The sequence below is a fragment of the Capsicum annuum genome, chromosome 10, assembly GCF_002878395.1.
Source record: "Capsicum annuum cultivar UCD-10X-F1 chromosome 10, UCD10Xv1.1, whole genome shotgun sequence".
NCBI classification, from domain to species: domain Eukaryota; kingdom Viridiplantae; phylum Streptophyta; class Magnoliopsida; order Solanales; family Solanaceae; genus Capsicum; species Capsicum annuum.
The window spans coordinates 180,137,512-180,152,553 of record NC_061120.1 but is presented as its reverse complement, the minus strand read 5'-3'; the positions used below and the strand labels follow the sequence as shown (position 1 = coordinate 180,152,553).

General features: G+C 34.3%; 2 protein-coding genes across 2 annotated transcripts; one reads left to right on the top strand and one right to left on the bottom strand.

The window, feature by feature from the left end:
- Window positions 1–2,021: 2,021 nt before the first annotated feature.
- Window positions 2,022–7,350, bottom strand: LOC107843397. The gene is made up of 7 exons (XM_016687668.2): window positions 6,663–7,350; window positions 5,697–5,777; window positions 4,878–4,952; window positions 3,156–3,200; window positions 2,983–3,072; window positions 2,764–2,865; window positions 2,022–2,541 (listed from the first exon to the last, which is right to left on the bottom strand). The coding sequence occupies exons 1-7, from the start codon at window positions 7,161–7,163 to the stop codon at window positions 2,359–2,361; spliced, it is 1,077 nt and encodes a 358-aa protein (XP_016543154.2). The 5' UTR covers window positions 7,164–7,350; the 3' UTR covers window positions 2,022–2,358.
- Window positions 7,351–7,976: 626 nt separating this feature from the next.
- On the top strand, window positions 7,977–12,102 carry LOC107843398 (serine/threonine-protein kinase STN8, chloroplastic). Its single transcript, XM_016687669.2, has 4 exons — window positions 7,977–8,703; window positions 9,376–9,549; window positions 10,100–10,504; window positions 11,095–12,102. Exons 1-4 carry the CDS (start codon window positions 8,110–8,112, stop codon window positions 11,428–11,430), a joined length of 1,509 nt encoding a protein of 502 aa, XP_016543155.2. The 5' UTR covers window positions 7,977–8,109; the 3' UTR covers window positions 11,431–12,102.
- The last annotated feature ends 2,940 nt before the right edge of the window (window positions 12,103–15,042 follow it).

Sequence of the window (15,042 nt, the reverse complement as noted above, 5' to 3'; positions counted from 1 at the left end):
AGATATGGAGCAGTGATGTTACTAACTTTTAAGATGTATTTTCTTAAATACATACGTTGCACTGTTAGACATATAATTGTATTTTTGTGTTTTATAGGTATTGCGTGATCAAAATATGCATGGCAAGGGTAATGCATATATATGTTCCAACTTTTGACGGTGTTTCAACTGTTGACTTTGATCCAAATCTTCTTCGCAGGAGATATGCTTTAATTTTATGGCATTATGGTTCGAGGAAAGAAGAAGAGAAGGCACAAAGTGATGATGAAGCACCAATGAAGCCTCCTAGAAATATCGGGATAACAAAAGATATTGAAGTGCATGATATTTGAAGATTATTTTGAATTTGTTGTATTGAAGTGCATGATATTTTGAAGTCATTATATGTATTTTTAAGTGCATGATATTTTGAAGTCATTATATGTATGATATTGAAGTGCAAGATATTTTGAAGATATTGAAGTGCATGATATTTTGAAGTTATTATATGTATTTTTAATTATTTTATTTATTACATAAATGTATGTTAACTTATTCTTAGTTTTTATAGATTGAAATAGATTTTTATTCGATTCTCATATGTATTTTTTCAGATTAAAAATTTAACTTGTGTGGCATACAATTTATTAAATATAAATAAATGATGTTACATGTCTTGTATACTATATTCTTAATGATAACATTTGCAACAATTTACCTATAAAAAGTTCAATAAAATCAAAAAATTTAATCAAAATTTAGAATCATATAATAATCAGTGAAAAAATGAAGCAATTATTTTTTGACTGAATACATCAATACGCTTATCATTTATTATATTTCCTATATGAACGTCTATTGTGAATGAACTACATTAATTTTTGTTTTTCTTTTCGAACATATCTCTTTCCAATTTTTCACGATCCTTCTTTGCAGGTCTTCCAGGGGATCGCTTGTGTTTTAGTGGCAAAACTATCTCCTCCAATATCTCCTGTGGAATCACCCAATCATCTTTGTGGGGTATAGAATAAATGGAAAGATCATACGTTCTTGACACAATTTTTGATTTATATAGATGATTAGAGCAATATGATGCCTTTTGAAAATTCTTGCTATCAAGTACTGCATAAGCATACACACGGTATCTCATCTTATTGGAATGCATGGCAAGAATTTTTTTCCCTTAAGGCAAACAATAAAATGTTTATCCTTGTCGTGTATTGTATAGACATACTCTGAGGCTGGTATAACCTGAAATTATTAAAATAAAGTTAAAATTATGACAATAATTATTTATTTGACATTTGTAATTGTTCCAGCTTAGCAATTGTATTTTACCAACTATGCATATGTATATTGCATGTCTCAATATGTATTTTTAGAAATATATGGCTTGCATATTTTATTTTATTTTTTAAAAACAAATACAATCAAACACTTAAAACAGTGCATATGTATTTTTTAAATACATATAGCTGGCAGCATATGTAAACTAATACATAAAAGTAAGTACCAGTGATCACATAAACAAACTGCATATGGATTTTACAAATACATATAGCCGGTAGCATATGTAATGTTAAATACATATATAAGGACTTACCGGTTTCATCCATGGTATAAGCAGCTACAAAAGTATCAGTATACAGTTTTTTGAGATGACTTGCATCAACGATTATTACAGGTCTACAATGTCCGAACCCTTTGATACAATAACTTATTAGTATATACAAAACTTTAAAACGAAATCCAACAAGAACAAATTGTTTAATTGAAAACGAAAAAAAATACAAAATAAACTGTAACAATTGTATATCAATATTCAACCTACATAACGCGATGGAAAACTTTAATTTGTAAAAAAAAAATATCAATCAAACCACATTGTTCGAGAACTGATCAAACCTTTGTTGTTTCAATTTTTCCAGCGATTTTCACAAATATAGTTCGAAAATTCACAAACAAAATCATATTTGTTTATTGATACCTGTATTTGTAGCGTTGTCTTATCAAACTTTTCTCAAAACATTAGACGATGAATATAAATTTTGGAAGCAGTCGTTTTTTTGAAATTATGGTCACTTTGGTCATACAATTAGCTACATGACACTTTGGAGGAATCCAGTTCCATATACGATTCTACATCAACTGTGTTAAGACACTACACAGATTACAAAAGCTGGATAAACAAGCTCTTCGAAAGAACATATCTACTCAGCAAACCTTTTACCCTACTCTCTCCCGACCTCATTTGTGGGATTACACTGGGGGTATCTTGTCATTGTTATTTATCAACTGTGTTGAAACAAAGATTTTAAGAATGGACAGAGAATCAGTGTCCTTTTCGGTGTGATGTACATTGTGGAGAAATCTAGCAGATTAAAAGAAATCCATAGGGAGGTCCCAATCATCAGCAAATTCTTTCATTTTCTTCCTTAACTTCTTTCCTGAAGATTTTTTACGGCTTCTGCTATACTCCGGCTTAGGAGGCGTGTTTCTTAAGTTGCTGTAATCTTGCATTTCATCTGCAGAGTAAGCCATTTTCTGGGCATCCCAGAAGCCCTGGCAAACATAAATGTCATTGCGAGACAGTTGGAATAATAACTCATTGTACTATTATGGCGGGATAGGAGTGGTAGGGTTAAGAACTCGTCGTCTGACTTGGTAAACTCAAAGTACAGAAATCTATAAGCCAGCACAGATAAAACTTTGAAGAAAAACACCAAAGAGGGAAACAGTTACTCCGCTAACATTGACTAATCGACCATGAACACTCCAAAGTACCTTTGTAAGTCTCTGTAGGCATGAGGTTGCAGCTTCATGCACAACAATTGTATCTGATAATACGTCGACTACATCCTCCACAAATAGACGGTAGGTGCTCACCTGATATAAACCAAGTTCAAATGTCAAGCATGCAACACACTACTTTAGCTAGAATGACAAACAGGAGGAGGTCAACAAGTAGCTGCAGCACAAGAAAATTTATTCGTATTAACCTACCAAGCTGGATGGTATTATGGATATTCCTAAGGAATCAAGCTCAAGAGATTCTACAGCCCCTGAGTTAATATTGAAAGTATAGCCACGAACCTACAGAAAAACAATATTCGTTTAAACTAAACTTATCAAATTTAGAGTAATACAGAGACGTGAAAAATGAAGCAGAGAATCACCTTCCCAATATTCCGCTCACGTGGTGTTACAACATCGTACCCCACCTGTAGAAGAAATAAAAGAAAATGAAGAAAGAAACAAAGGCCGTACACCACGGAATAAGAAAAAAGATGGGAAAACGAAGATAAATAATCAGAGGTGGCAATTCCATAAACATGAAAGTACTCTTTCAAATATTCACGCAAAGACTATGAAGACTTTAAAGAGGCAGACAAGCCAGGGGAAAACAGATATCTGAGGTTGATCTCTTCACTGTTGGGGGAAGAGCAAGAAAGACGACACACATTGGAATGCCATACTTTTTAGTATCATGCCAGCACCCTTTCTCGATCCACACTAGGCTATCCAAACACAACTAAATGAAAAGTCATATATATTGTTGGTTCATATATACAAGCTGTTTGATATCTTTTAATTGATATAACAGAAATCTATAGATTAAAAGTAAAAGGACACACGAAACCCATTTGGACTTGAATATTAACATTTTCTTAATGTACTATTAGTCATTGAAAAAAACATTTTCATCTTAGCCAAGAACCGATATTCCAGCAAGAAAATTCAGTTTTAAGGCATATCTTTTCTCCTTGATACCTGAGCTTCAAGGATGTGATCCACTCATACATGGAGCAATTCATTAACAGAGAGAAATATCATTATGCAATTGGTCAGGCAGTATCCTCTACTTGTGGATCCTTCATCCCATTCCCATTAGTTGAAATAGGACCTTTGTGAGGTGCTTCAATCTCAATGTCATAGATGTCAACTAAATCTTTAGACCAAGTAAATAACCAAATTGGTGTCTACCATAACCAAATTGGTGTCTACCATTAACGATGTATAATGATTTGGTTTTCGAACTTTATTTTGCACAGAAAATGTCCGCAATGTTCAACATCAGTTTATAAAATGGTCCTTGACATTTACCACCCTGAAATGTGATCAGTATGCACTTGATCTCATCGCTGATAAAAGCTTTTCTTTAATCAGTACCGCTGGGTGAAATATTAGAAAAGAAACTAACCACTGAATTTTTCTTGCTATGACTTTTAAGTTGAATTTCAAATATATTCAAAATTTATCCAGAAATTGCCTTAAGCTCATTGTGGTTGAGTTTGGGAGACAAAAATGAATGTCAAACATAAACCAAATACTACTCACGTTTATAAAGAAAAATGCCCCTAATTTCATGGAGGTTGAATTTGGAGTACAACGATGAATGTCAAACATAAAGTAAGTGTTATATACTGTCATTAACAATCATAGCTTTCTTACCTTTATGTTTCTTCTTGTTGTCTTTTTTCCTAATGATATAATGCAAATCAAATACTTAAGTTAACACTAATATGGTAATTAACAATACAGACCAATTTGATAATTTTGCTCAACTCCAATTAGAAGTAGAACTCAATTTTTAAAAGTCTTACGGGCTTAAGATAAACTCTCTGTAGTGTACCTGTGTAAACTTGGGTATTAGCAAAGTACAAATATGAATCATTTTTAGTTAGGTAACTACTGAATTTAGGTTTTCATAACATGGAGAGATGGAATGAATTTACAACATGGTACCAGTTGCATACTTTAGCAGCATGTATATGATGCCAAACGAGTTCAATGGAAAACAGAGTTCTACTTCATAGACAGTTGGTTAACTGACCAGCAGCACAGGTACTCTGACTATCAGAAATCCCCAAAAGAAACCAACAAATGAGAGAGCATACCAGCGTCTGCAGTCCAACAAGCTTAAATTCATTTTCCATCACAGTTTCATCCTCAACGAGCACAACATCTCCTACCTGCAATGATCATTGAAAACACACAGTTATAGCATCATAATTGGAAAGAACATACCAGGCAGATTAGTTCACTTAACACTCCAGGATACACAGTAAATAAATTTTGGAACCAGAGAAAGGTTGAAAGCTTAAAACCTCATAAAGTTACCCCCTAATACCAAACAGATTAAGGTGCATAACTTCTACCTCATTTGGAAAGAATTTCAGGATGTTTTGATGAAATGGAGAATTTTAAGTAGTATGTATTAAAAGGAAAATCTCTTTTGAAGCGCGGAAAAAAGGAAAATCTCTTTTGACGCGCAAAATAAAGGAAAATCTCTTGAAACTTAATAAAATGAAAATCTCTTACGTTTCTTAAAGGCAAAATACTCTTAAGTTTAGCTTCAAATAAAACATAAGCAGCATAACCTATCTTCACTCATGCAATATTGCTTGATCGGCCTTCCGCCCATTGTCCAAGATCATCCCCCAAAGTGCGAGTTAACACCGTGTCTCATTCCCAGAGTGCTCTCTGGAACTATGTTATATATTATATTTTTTCTTTGTCTGAACCATTATGGAAAAGCAACTAAGAAAGATGGTATCCTGGAGCTCCAAACTGTATTCTTTATATTCTACAAAGTTCAGATTAACTATCTAATTCTATATTGTACAACTAAAGATACATTTTAAATGGTTGAATGGTAAGTTTGAGGCAGAAAAGTAGTCATTCCAGAGCTACAACTTTTACGCACATGAGGTTACCTGTTTGACATCCTCCAGTAGAAACTTTTCCCCTTCGCCAGAAAGTAAGTTTGGCCGCACTTCAACTAGAAAAACAATCCACTGTGGGAAAGGAAAACAGAAAGTAATCAGAAGATAGCACCTATTACTAAAAACAAGTCTCGAAGAGCCAAAATGTAGAAATCGAGTAAATGGACTTTTAACACCAGGAGGCCAGTCATTATCAGTGTCTAATCAGGTGGAAGTAGGGTACCGCAAGGGGGTTCAACTAAAAATTCTCCGTCGAAAAATTAGACTGTATATATAAGGTCAAAATTATTTTTTATGTTTGGATAGTAGGTGTGGAATCCTCTTGGCTCTCTTTGTACTTCTAATTTTTTATATTCTGAATACCTTAGTGAAAATTCCAGGCTCCGCCACTGCTAATCAGTTTAAGAAATATGAGCAGAAAAGAATAAAAGAGGGTTCAGAATGCACAAAATGTTTTTCTTTAGCTGGAAATTTCATTAGGATATAGATTAATCATGACATAATACATAAACAGACACTCAAACTTGGCCTCGGCAAGTAAGCACACCAACTTTGAGAACGCACGTCTAGACACCTCATCTTGGTCTCAACTGTCAACTAAACACTCCTGCTTGTCTTCACTGTGTCTCGTGGACAAAACTAGACAATGACATAGCACATAAAATTTGAAGGTATCTAAATGATCGTATGTTGTACGCCGGAGTTTTCAAATGACATAGTGGGATAAATTGAGGTGCCTAGATATGCATGATCAAAGTTGGAGCGTTTAATTGCCAGCCGAGGTCAAGTTTGAGTGCTTGTTTATGTATCATGCAATTAATTATCTACTGATTCTATGTTATAACCATATGAGAACCGGAACCTTTTCATAGATTACTGAATTGCACAACAGGAAAAAACCGATAAATTATGTAATAAGTATAAGAGAATTTGAAGTAGAAAGGTTTTGGAATGTACAGAATTAATATCGACCCAAAGCTGGGAAACAAAACCCAAGGTGAGAGCAGAGCGAATACTGATGACTTGCTTGGCAATCAAATTAGACCTTTTCATCAATTGCTTCTTCCTCCGCACATTTCTCTTTTCCAATTTAGCTTCCCTGTCTATCTTCTTATTGTTGAATTCAAGAAACCCAACGCTCCCATCATCATCATCAATTCTTTCTCCGGTACTTGGAACAACATCCAATTGTTTTTCAATTCTTGAAGATGGAATGACAGGGATTTCAGTTTGTTCCTGGTTTTTCAACCATAAATCGTCGAAAAAATCATACCCATCTGAACTGCTCGACGACTTGGGTATATTCTTTTTACTGAAAATTCCAAGTTTTAAATTGGCAGCATGGATGGGTAGGGTTTTATGGATTGATTTGGAAGTAGAGAAGCAAAATGAAAAGGAAGAAGACGAAAAAGAAGAATGAGGAAAGAAACTAGTAGTAGGAGAAAAACAACTGCACATAGCGAAATTAGGAAATTTGAGTTATCAGCTAAAATCTGATCCACTGCTCACTCATGGCTTTTTTCAAAATGATCCAAAAATACTCCTGAATCATTGAAAAATAATGTGAAAATACGACTCAATTTGATCTATATTCTAACAATATCTCTAAATTATTAAAAAATAGCTGATATATACCGTCGCTGTTACCCCCTATCCTAATTAGTGACTCGCCTTATTAAAAATAATTATTTTAAAGTACTTTTCTCCTCCGTCTTAATTTGATTATTTTTTATTTTAACATATTTAATAATATTTATTTAATTTATAAAATTAATTTATTTATTTTTATCCATTTTTCTCTTAACAATAAATAAAATTTATTATCCAATATATTTTTAAAACATTAAATATTAGAATCAAAAGGTAATAGGGTATATGGTTACGTTCCTCTTATTATTTATTGATTATTAATTTCTGTGTCAATAGAAAAAAGAACAAGTAAAGATGGATAAAGAGAGTATTATATATTATAAAATCAAGATAAATTATTTATATATGTTTGTATTTCACCTTGAAATTTTAAAAAGTTATTTGTAAAGTTTTAAATAAAAATTTTTGAAAGATAAATTAGTAAAATTATCGTTCTCATTTATAATTTTTTAAAATATCTGTAAAGAAAAAGTGGACAATTAAAAACTCATTTGGTATAAAAGATAAAAAAATAACTTATCCCCATTAATTTAAAATTAAATTAATTTCATATTTCATTGAAATAAAATCACAGCCAAGAAAAGATAAATATTGTTGGCTACAAGAGATAGCATTGTTGTTTTGTCATGCTCCACACATCCATGTCCAAAAAGATAAACCCCACAATCCCTCACGTGGACAAAATACTACCTCTGCTGACACTTTAAACAACACTCAACAAAACAGACTTCCCATAATACACAACACTCATCAAATGGCGTCTCTTTTCCCCCCTTCTACCGCCATTGCAATAACAAGTTTCCATCAAGAACCAAATCCCATTTGCTTTTCACCTTTAAAACCCATTTCAAAACGCTACTACTTTTGTTCTTTCACTAACCCTTGTAAAAGAAACAATACCATTGTTACTTGTAGTACATTTCTTGAAGAAGTTTCTGTTAGCTTCGACGACTCATTGTCTCAGTTTCCAGTTTTCCAATCTGGGTTTGAGACATTTCAGAAATATTTGTTAGATTTGTCGGAAGAACAAAGATTGGTGTTGTTGGTTTTCGCGGGCCTTATATGGATATACTTGACAGCTAGACCTGGAGTTTTAGTTGGTGCTATTGATGCATATATTTTGTCACCTATTCAAGTGGGGTTGGATAGTTTGAGTGGGAAAAGGAGTTTTAAGATGAAGGATTTTTTGATTGGGGAGAGATTAGGAGAGGGTTCATTCGGGATTGTTTATTCTGGGGTTATTGTTCCTAAGAATGTTAATTTGGATGAAACTGTGAGGAAAAGAGGATCATCAGTAAAATCCATTATTACAGATTCAAGATTCAAGGATAAGGTCATTCTTAAACAGGTAAAAATGCTGCATTATATTTATCCTTCAATATTCTCCATTTATGAGCAGTGTTACTTGTATGCTTTTTGTTATTGTCCTTTCCTTGCTTGGATGGTTGTTACATATTGTTTCACAATGTACCATATTATATCATATCATATCGTGTTGTATTGTATGGTTTGATGAATACCGTCGGTTTTCATCATTATATAACGCTACACATCAACTAGTTGAAGAATAAACTTACCACAAAAGTAGGATACATGATAAAACTATTACTCCCTCCGTTTAAATTAAAAAAGAATGACCTACTTTCTTTTTTAGTCCGTTTAAAAAAAAATTACCCCTTTTTCTTTTTGGTAATACTTTAATTTCAATTTTCCACGTGGCATGTTTAGGACCACAAGATTAAAGTACATTTTGGTATATTTGACACAACTTTAATTTAAGGCCACAAAATTCAAAAGTTTCTTCTTTTTGAAACGGAGGGAGTATAAAAAGATAAAGGTAAAGGATAAAATAGGGTTACTAGATAATAAGCAAAGATAAATGAGAAAAAATTAAGGTAATGACGCGATTACACCTAATCAGTCTATTACATAAAATGAGACTTTTCGTCGTTACATAACGATAGATTAACAATTCCTCTTCCCTCCGTTGCAACAACTTAGTTTGTTTTCTATTTTGTAGGTAAAGATTGGTGTTCAAGGAGCTGTGGAATGTGGCGAATTTGAAGAATGGTTCAATTATAGGCTATCAAGAGCAGCTCCTGAGACATGTGCAGAGTTTCTTGGTAGCTTTGTTGCTGAAAAAACTAACTCAAGATATACTAAGGGTGAGAAATGGCTTGTCTGGAAATTTGAGGTACTTGGACAATTTAGCGTACTTTTTTGAGCGAAATTTTTCACTTTTTTGGAAGTAATGTGACTTTTTGTGTTTTGAAAGTCAAAAATACAAGGTAATCTGCCAATTAGTATTCACCTTTAGACTAGCTGCATGCCTGCATCAACATATATTGTTCAACATTAGTAGGAATACATAACATTGATTTCCTAGTAAAAGAAGAAAAAGAATCAAGGGTGCTTTGAATGGGGAGCTGAGACCTATTTCTCGATTTTCTGACGTTTGAATCTTCAGAAATTAAAAAATGTAGTTGTTGTCCAAACCTTTAAACGCATGGGATTTATGAGAATAGGAGCTTCAGTATTCAACTCTTAGCAAGCATGTTAGGGCAAAGGATATAGTTAGGCAGTTGCAATTAGTAGTTACCATATCCTTTGACTCATACTGTTTTCTATGATTAAATTTTATGATTGTTTTCCATATTTATGTTTGGTTCAACCAAATTGGTTGAATTGCATTAAAACTTGTGAGATGGTAGCTGCATCCATAATGTAGGAACTTCATGTGACAGGGAGATCGGGACCTAGCTGATTACATGAAGGATCGCGGCTTCCCCTTGAACATAGAATCTGTCATGTTTGGTCGTGTCTTACAAGGATTGGAGTCAATTCAACGGAATGCACTAATTATCAAACAAATCATGCGTCAGATTATTACTTCCCTTAAGAAAATCCATGACACAGGTATAGTCCATAGAGATGTTAAGCCATCCAACTTAGTGGTCACGAAAAAGGGACAAATCAAGCTGATAGATTTTGGGGCAGCAACTGATCTTCGGATTGGAAAAAATTATGTACCTGACAAGGGGCTACTAGATCCTGATTATTGTCCACCTGAACTCTATGTAATGCCGGAAGAAACGCCAAAACCACCACCAGAGCCAGTTGCTGCACTTCTTTCCCCCGTTTTATGGCAGGTATTCTTCTAATAAATGGATTTATATTGCTCGTAACTATTCCTTCATTGTAATCTTGACAGAAAAAATGATTCGATATGTAAATGTACCAAAAAGATAAAAATAAAGACCAAGGGTGTGTTGGCATGAACGAGAATGTTTTTCAATTTTCCCATGTTTGGTTAGTCAACAATTTTGGAAAACAAGTTCCTTAAAAATGAGGAAAATGATTCCCTAGTAGAGTGAAAACAGGTTTCGTAAGTGACATTCCACTCCTCCCCATCCTCCAACACGCTTCATTCCCTAGCCCCCACCTACACCACCCCCACACCCCTACCCTCCATCCCCAACCCTCACAGTGTTTGACTAGATTATATATAAATGCTTTTGGGATAATATTTTCTGCTTACTAACTAAACACCAGAAAATAAGTAAGAAAACCACTTATTTTCCAAGAAAAAACATTTTCTTTTATACCAAATACATCCTAAAGCATGTGTCAACACCATTTACTACACTAGATTTTCAGTCTTTGGAAAAGAAATTTGATGATGATGTTGCTGCAGAGTTCATGTTATATACTTATAGCAGGATAACTCTTGTTATTGCAGCTAAATAATCCTGATCTTTTTGACACGTATTCTGCTGGAATAGTGCTTATGCAAATGGCAGTACCGAACTTAAGGTCTACAGCAGGCTTAAAGAACTTCAATATGGAACTAAATGCAGTTGGATATGACTTGAATAAATGGAGAGAAAAGACTAGGACGAGGCCTGATCTCAGTATTCTTGATCTCGACTCTGGTAGAGGGTGGGATTTGGCTACGAAACTTATTTCAGAGAGAGGTGGACGTTTATCTGCTGCTGCAGCTCTTACGCATCCTTATTTCCTTCTAGGTGGTGACCAAGCTGCTGCAGTTCTCTCAAAACTTAGCTTCTCAAAGTAGGAGCTCGACTTGGTAATGCAAGTATGACATGTTCCTGGTGCCTGATACTCGTTTTCCCTCCTTATTATGCCGATATTCTTTTTGGTCAAGGCTTCTTTTCCTTAGCATCTGGAGTTGTTGACGTGCATTTATGCAGTTTGTCCGTCAATCAATACTCTAGATGTCTACGCAAGGATTCAAGTTTTTCATTTTCTGATGAACGGCTTCATAGAGTCATGAAGTGGTTCCAAACCTGAAAACAAAAGAGAAGATGCTAACAGGGAAAAATGACCTGCTATGCTTTAACTCTTTCTGCTGGATGGCCTCTTATTGGTACGGCAAAGCAAATTAAAATCATACACATTTACTTCCTACACTTAGTTGAAGGACAAAAGAAAATTTTCAGCTTGTAGCAGTCAAGTTCTTTTTCCCTGCACGGCGAGTGAGATCAGTAAGAAATATGTAAACAAAACAGATGTAGAGATCACCATTTGCAGAGCTGCAAGCCAATTATACTCGTCTCTGGTTCATTTATCTTTGTAAACAAATGACATGGTCAGTAGCTGGGATAAGAGAATTGTATATGAATTCTTGTGTATATTTCTTTTCAAGGCCTATTGATCCTTGTAGTTTATAACCAGCAAGCACATACTGTTGGGTTCATATTATATGAATGAAGTGTGAATGGAAAAATGGAGAAAAATTATGGAAGGAAGGAGATATCAATTTAGAAGGTATACTCCCAAAGTGGAAAGTCCACTAATTCTCCCACATTGGTGGGAGAAGGAAACTTTGTATTGTTTATATTAATGAACACTTACTTTACATTATAAGTGAGGCAAGAAAATAGAGATGTCTTGTGCCGTCATGATCGATTAATGAGATCTATTTTTTTGGATAAATTTTATTTGACGAAAATCTGATTTGAATATATGTAAAACGCAGGAAATATTTTCTGTTGGACTCCATTTATATTCCGAAATAGTGTTTCGAAACTGTGCAGACACTGTTTGAACTAATGCTGCTTTAAAACTGCTGTATATTTTCTGAACTGATGTACTGGTTGAACAAACTGATGCAACCATTCAGCAAAAGGACACACTTATTCATGAAACAAGATGACTGTTCAGGAAAAGATACAATCTTTCATGAACAAACATAAACTTATAGCAAAGGTGCGACCTTTGGATTGAACCATTGTCTCTTTTCAGAAGAGGCATCTCTTGGCTATAAATAACCTGATTTTCATCCACAGGTGAAGAGACAGAAAATACAGAAATTTTCAGATTACAAAACATTCTTCTTGTCTTAAAAAAATACACTAGTGTGATCATTCAAACCATGAGTGTGTTCAAAGAATCCGCCTATTTGAGGTACCGCTACAATCGGATTGAAGGCCATTTTATTCTGGGAGAAAGATTCTATAACCTCGAGTACAGTGAGGGGAATTATTCCTAAAGAAAAGTCCGTGAATTCGGACGACTTGGCCTTAACAATTTCTGTTTCATCTATATTTCTGAAATATAAAATACACTTCTTGTAAAGATCATTTTGATCTTGTGTTGAGGGTATTTGTTCAACTTCACTGTGTTCTTGTTAGTACTTGAACTTGCTTTAAAGTTTTTATTCTATTATATAGATTCTACGTACCCGTATTGTGGAAGATAACACATACTGCAAGCTAGGCTTGGGTATCGAGCTGACCCGGGTAGCGTCGAGGTCAACCAACTCTACTTTAGCAGTACCAAACCGAGTCAAGACGGACCCGAGCTCTTTTATAGTATCTAGTTGGGCGTGAGTCTTAGCTTGCTTGGCCATAGATTCCCAAATGTTTTTGGCAAGTTATTTTTGGTGAAGTTTGATTGTGTTTTGGCGAGAAAAATAAGCCAGAAGGGCCTTCTAAGTTTCCAATTAAAAAAAGGGATAAGTGGGTCCCACAAACTTGTTCCTTAAAAAAACTAAGCCCCTTGAACAATTGGGATAGTTGTTGGACAACTACATTAGTTGTCTGAACAACTTCACGTAGTTGTTGAACAACTTCTTTCAGTTGTCGAACAATTACGCCTAGTTGTTCAACAACTACGCGCAGTTATCGACTTCTCTTAGTTGTTGAACAACTTGCGCAGTTATAAACAACTTTGGTAGTTGTTCGACAACTGCGCCTAGTTGTCGAACAACTACCAAAGTTGTTCTACAACTGGGACAAGCTGTTGGAACGGAAAAACTTAAAAAAAAAACTTAAAAAAGTTTTGTCCCTCCCACATAATTTAAAAAACTTGGAGGACTTTCATTTAATTGGACAACTTGTTTGTCCTTTTTAATTGAAAGTCCCTGTTTTGGCCATAATATTTGGGAAACATATTTCACTTGCAAAAGTTCCCAAAAAATGAAATTTAATCCCAATACTAATTTTTTTCTAGTATTTGAAAATTTGAATTATTTGTCAAAAATATTTATCAAATAATGATAAATTGTAACAAATTGTATGGCCAATAATTAGTTGACAAGTTTTTCCCAGAAACTACTTGGGAAATCAACGTGTCCTTAGCCAAGGCTAACCAAGTTTTAGTACAACTAAATCGAGCTTGAGTGGAGTAGGGTCCTAACTTTTGGTTTCGCTCGAGGCGAGTAACTTTAGTTCACATTCTAAATATATGTGAATTTTTTTTTAACTAATCAAATATAAATAATAAGTCTCAAACGCAATAAAATCAATTGGGATATATTGAAATTTTAACCTCGAATTCATAAAGTTAAAATTTCAGACCCATAAATATGTGCTTCTCTATTTGTACCGCAAAGGTGCATATTGAGCAACGGTTTTAGGGGATTTTCGATAATTCATATACTATAGTCAAGAGTGATTAAATTAGAAGAGAGATATTTGAATTGGCTCTATGATAGTAAGATGTCATTTGTTTGCACTTAATGGAGGTATGAATTTGAATGGTTTAAACTTCATATCATTACGTGCATTTAGTTTTTATTAAGGTTTTAACTCTTAATAGGCCTGAATAAGTCTTAATCATTCAGATCTAGAATCAAGTTTTAATAGGTCTGAAGGGATATTCTGGTGTTGGATAATATTCATCACTCTATTCATAATCGGCAGTTACCACTACTAACCACCTCTGCCACTGTCACCATTGTCAACCACCACCCACCACCACCATCACAACCACCATCGATAAAAAATACCGCTACCAACTACAATTGTCAACCCTTATCACACCTATTACCTCTTTTATTCTAATTATATTCACCACCACCACTGCTGTCAACAACACCACAATCAGCAACCACCAGCGGCCAATCCCTACTACCAACCAACTCATCTATCATAACTAACACCACCACTAATTACCACTAATACATCACAATCTCTACGCATTCTTTGGCCGCCACCACCATTGTCACTAGTAATGCCACCTCTACCACTACTTCAACCAGTACCATCGCTACAATTTATCTCTATTAACAACCATTTCCACATCACAACAAATAAAATCTCCAACTAGCACCAATACATCATCAATAATCATGTACTCATGTTTCGACCAACACAATCAACACCTTAAATTACTAACATCAAACAACGTCACATCACAACCACCACCACCACCATCAATCGCT

Bases quoted from the DNA above. Each gene is read 5' to 3' on its own strand.
- LOC107843397 (XM_016687668.2), bottom strand. From the start codon at position 7,163: ATGTGCAGTTGTTTTTCTCCTACTACTAGTTTCTTTCCTCATTCTTCT. The intron at 3,073-3,155 runs GTGATTCTCTGC...GTTTTTCTGTAG, and splicing joins GTGAGCGGAATATTGGGAAG to GTTCGTGGCTATACTTTCAA. The intron at 2,866-2,982 runs GTAGGTTAATAC...GGTTTATATCAG, and splicing joins CCATAATACCATCCAGCTTG to GTGAGCACCTACCGTCTATT.
- LOC107843398 (XM_016687669.2), top strand. From the start codon at position 8,110: ATGGCGTCTCTTTTCCCCCCTTCTACCGCCATTGCAATAACAAGTTTC. The intron at 9,550-10,099 runs GTACTTGGACAA...TTCATGTGACAG, and splicing joins GGCTTGTCTGGAAATTTGAG to GGAGATCGGGACCTAGCTGA. The intron at 10,505-11,094 runs GTATTCTTCTAA...TTGTTATTGCAG, and splicing joins TTTCCCCCGTTTTATGGCAG to CTAAATAATCCTGATCTTTT.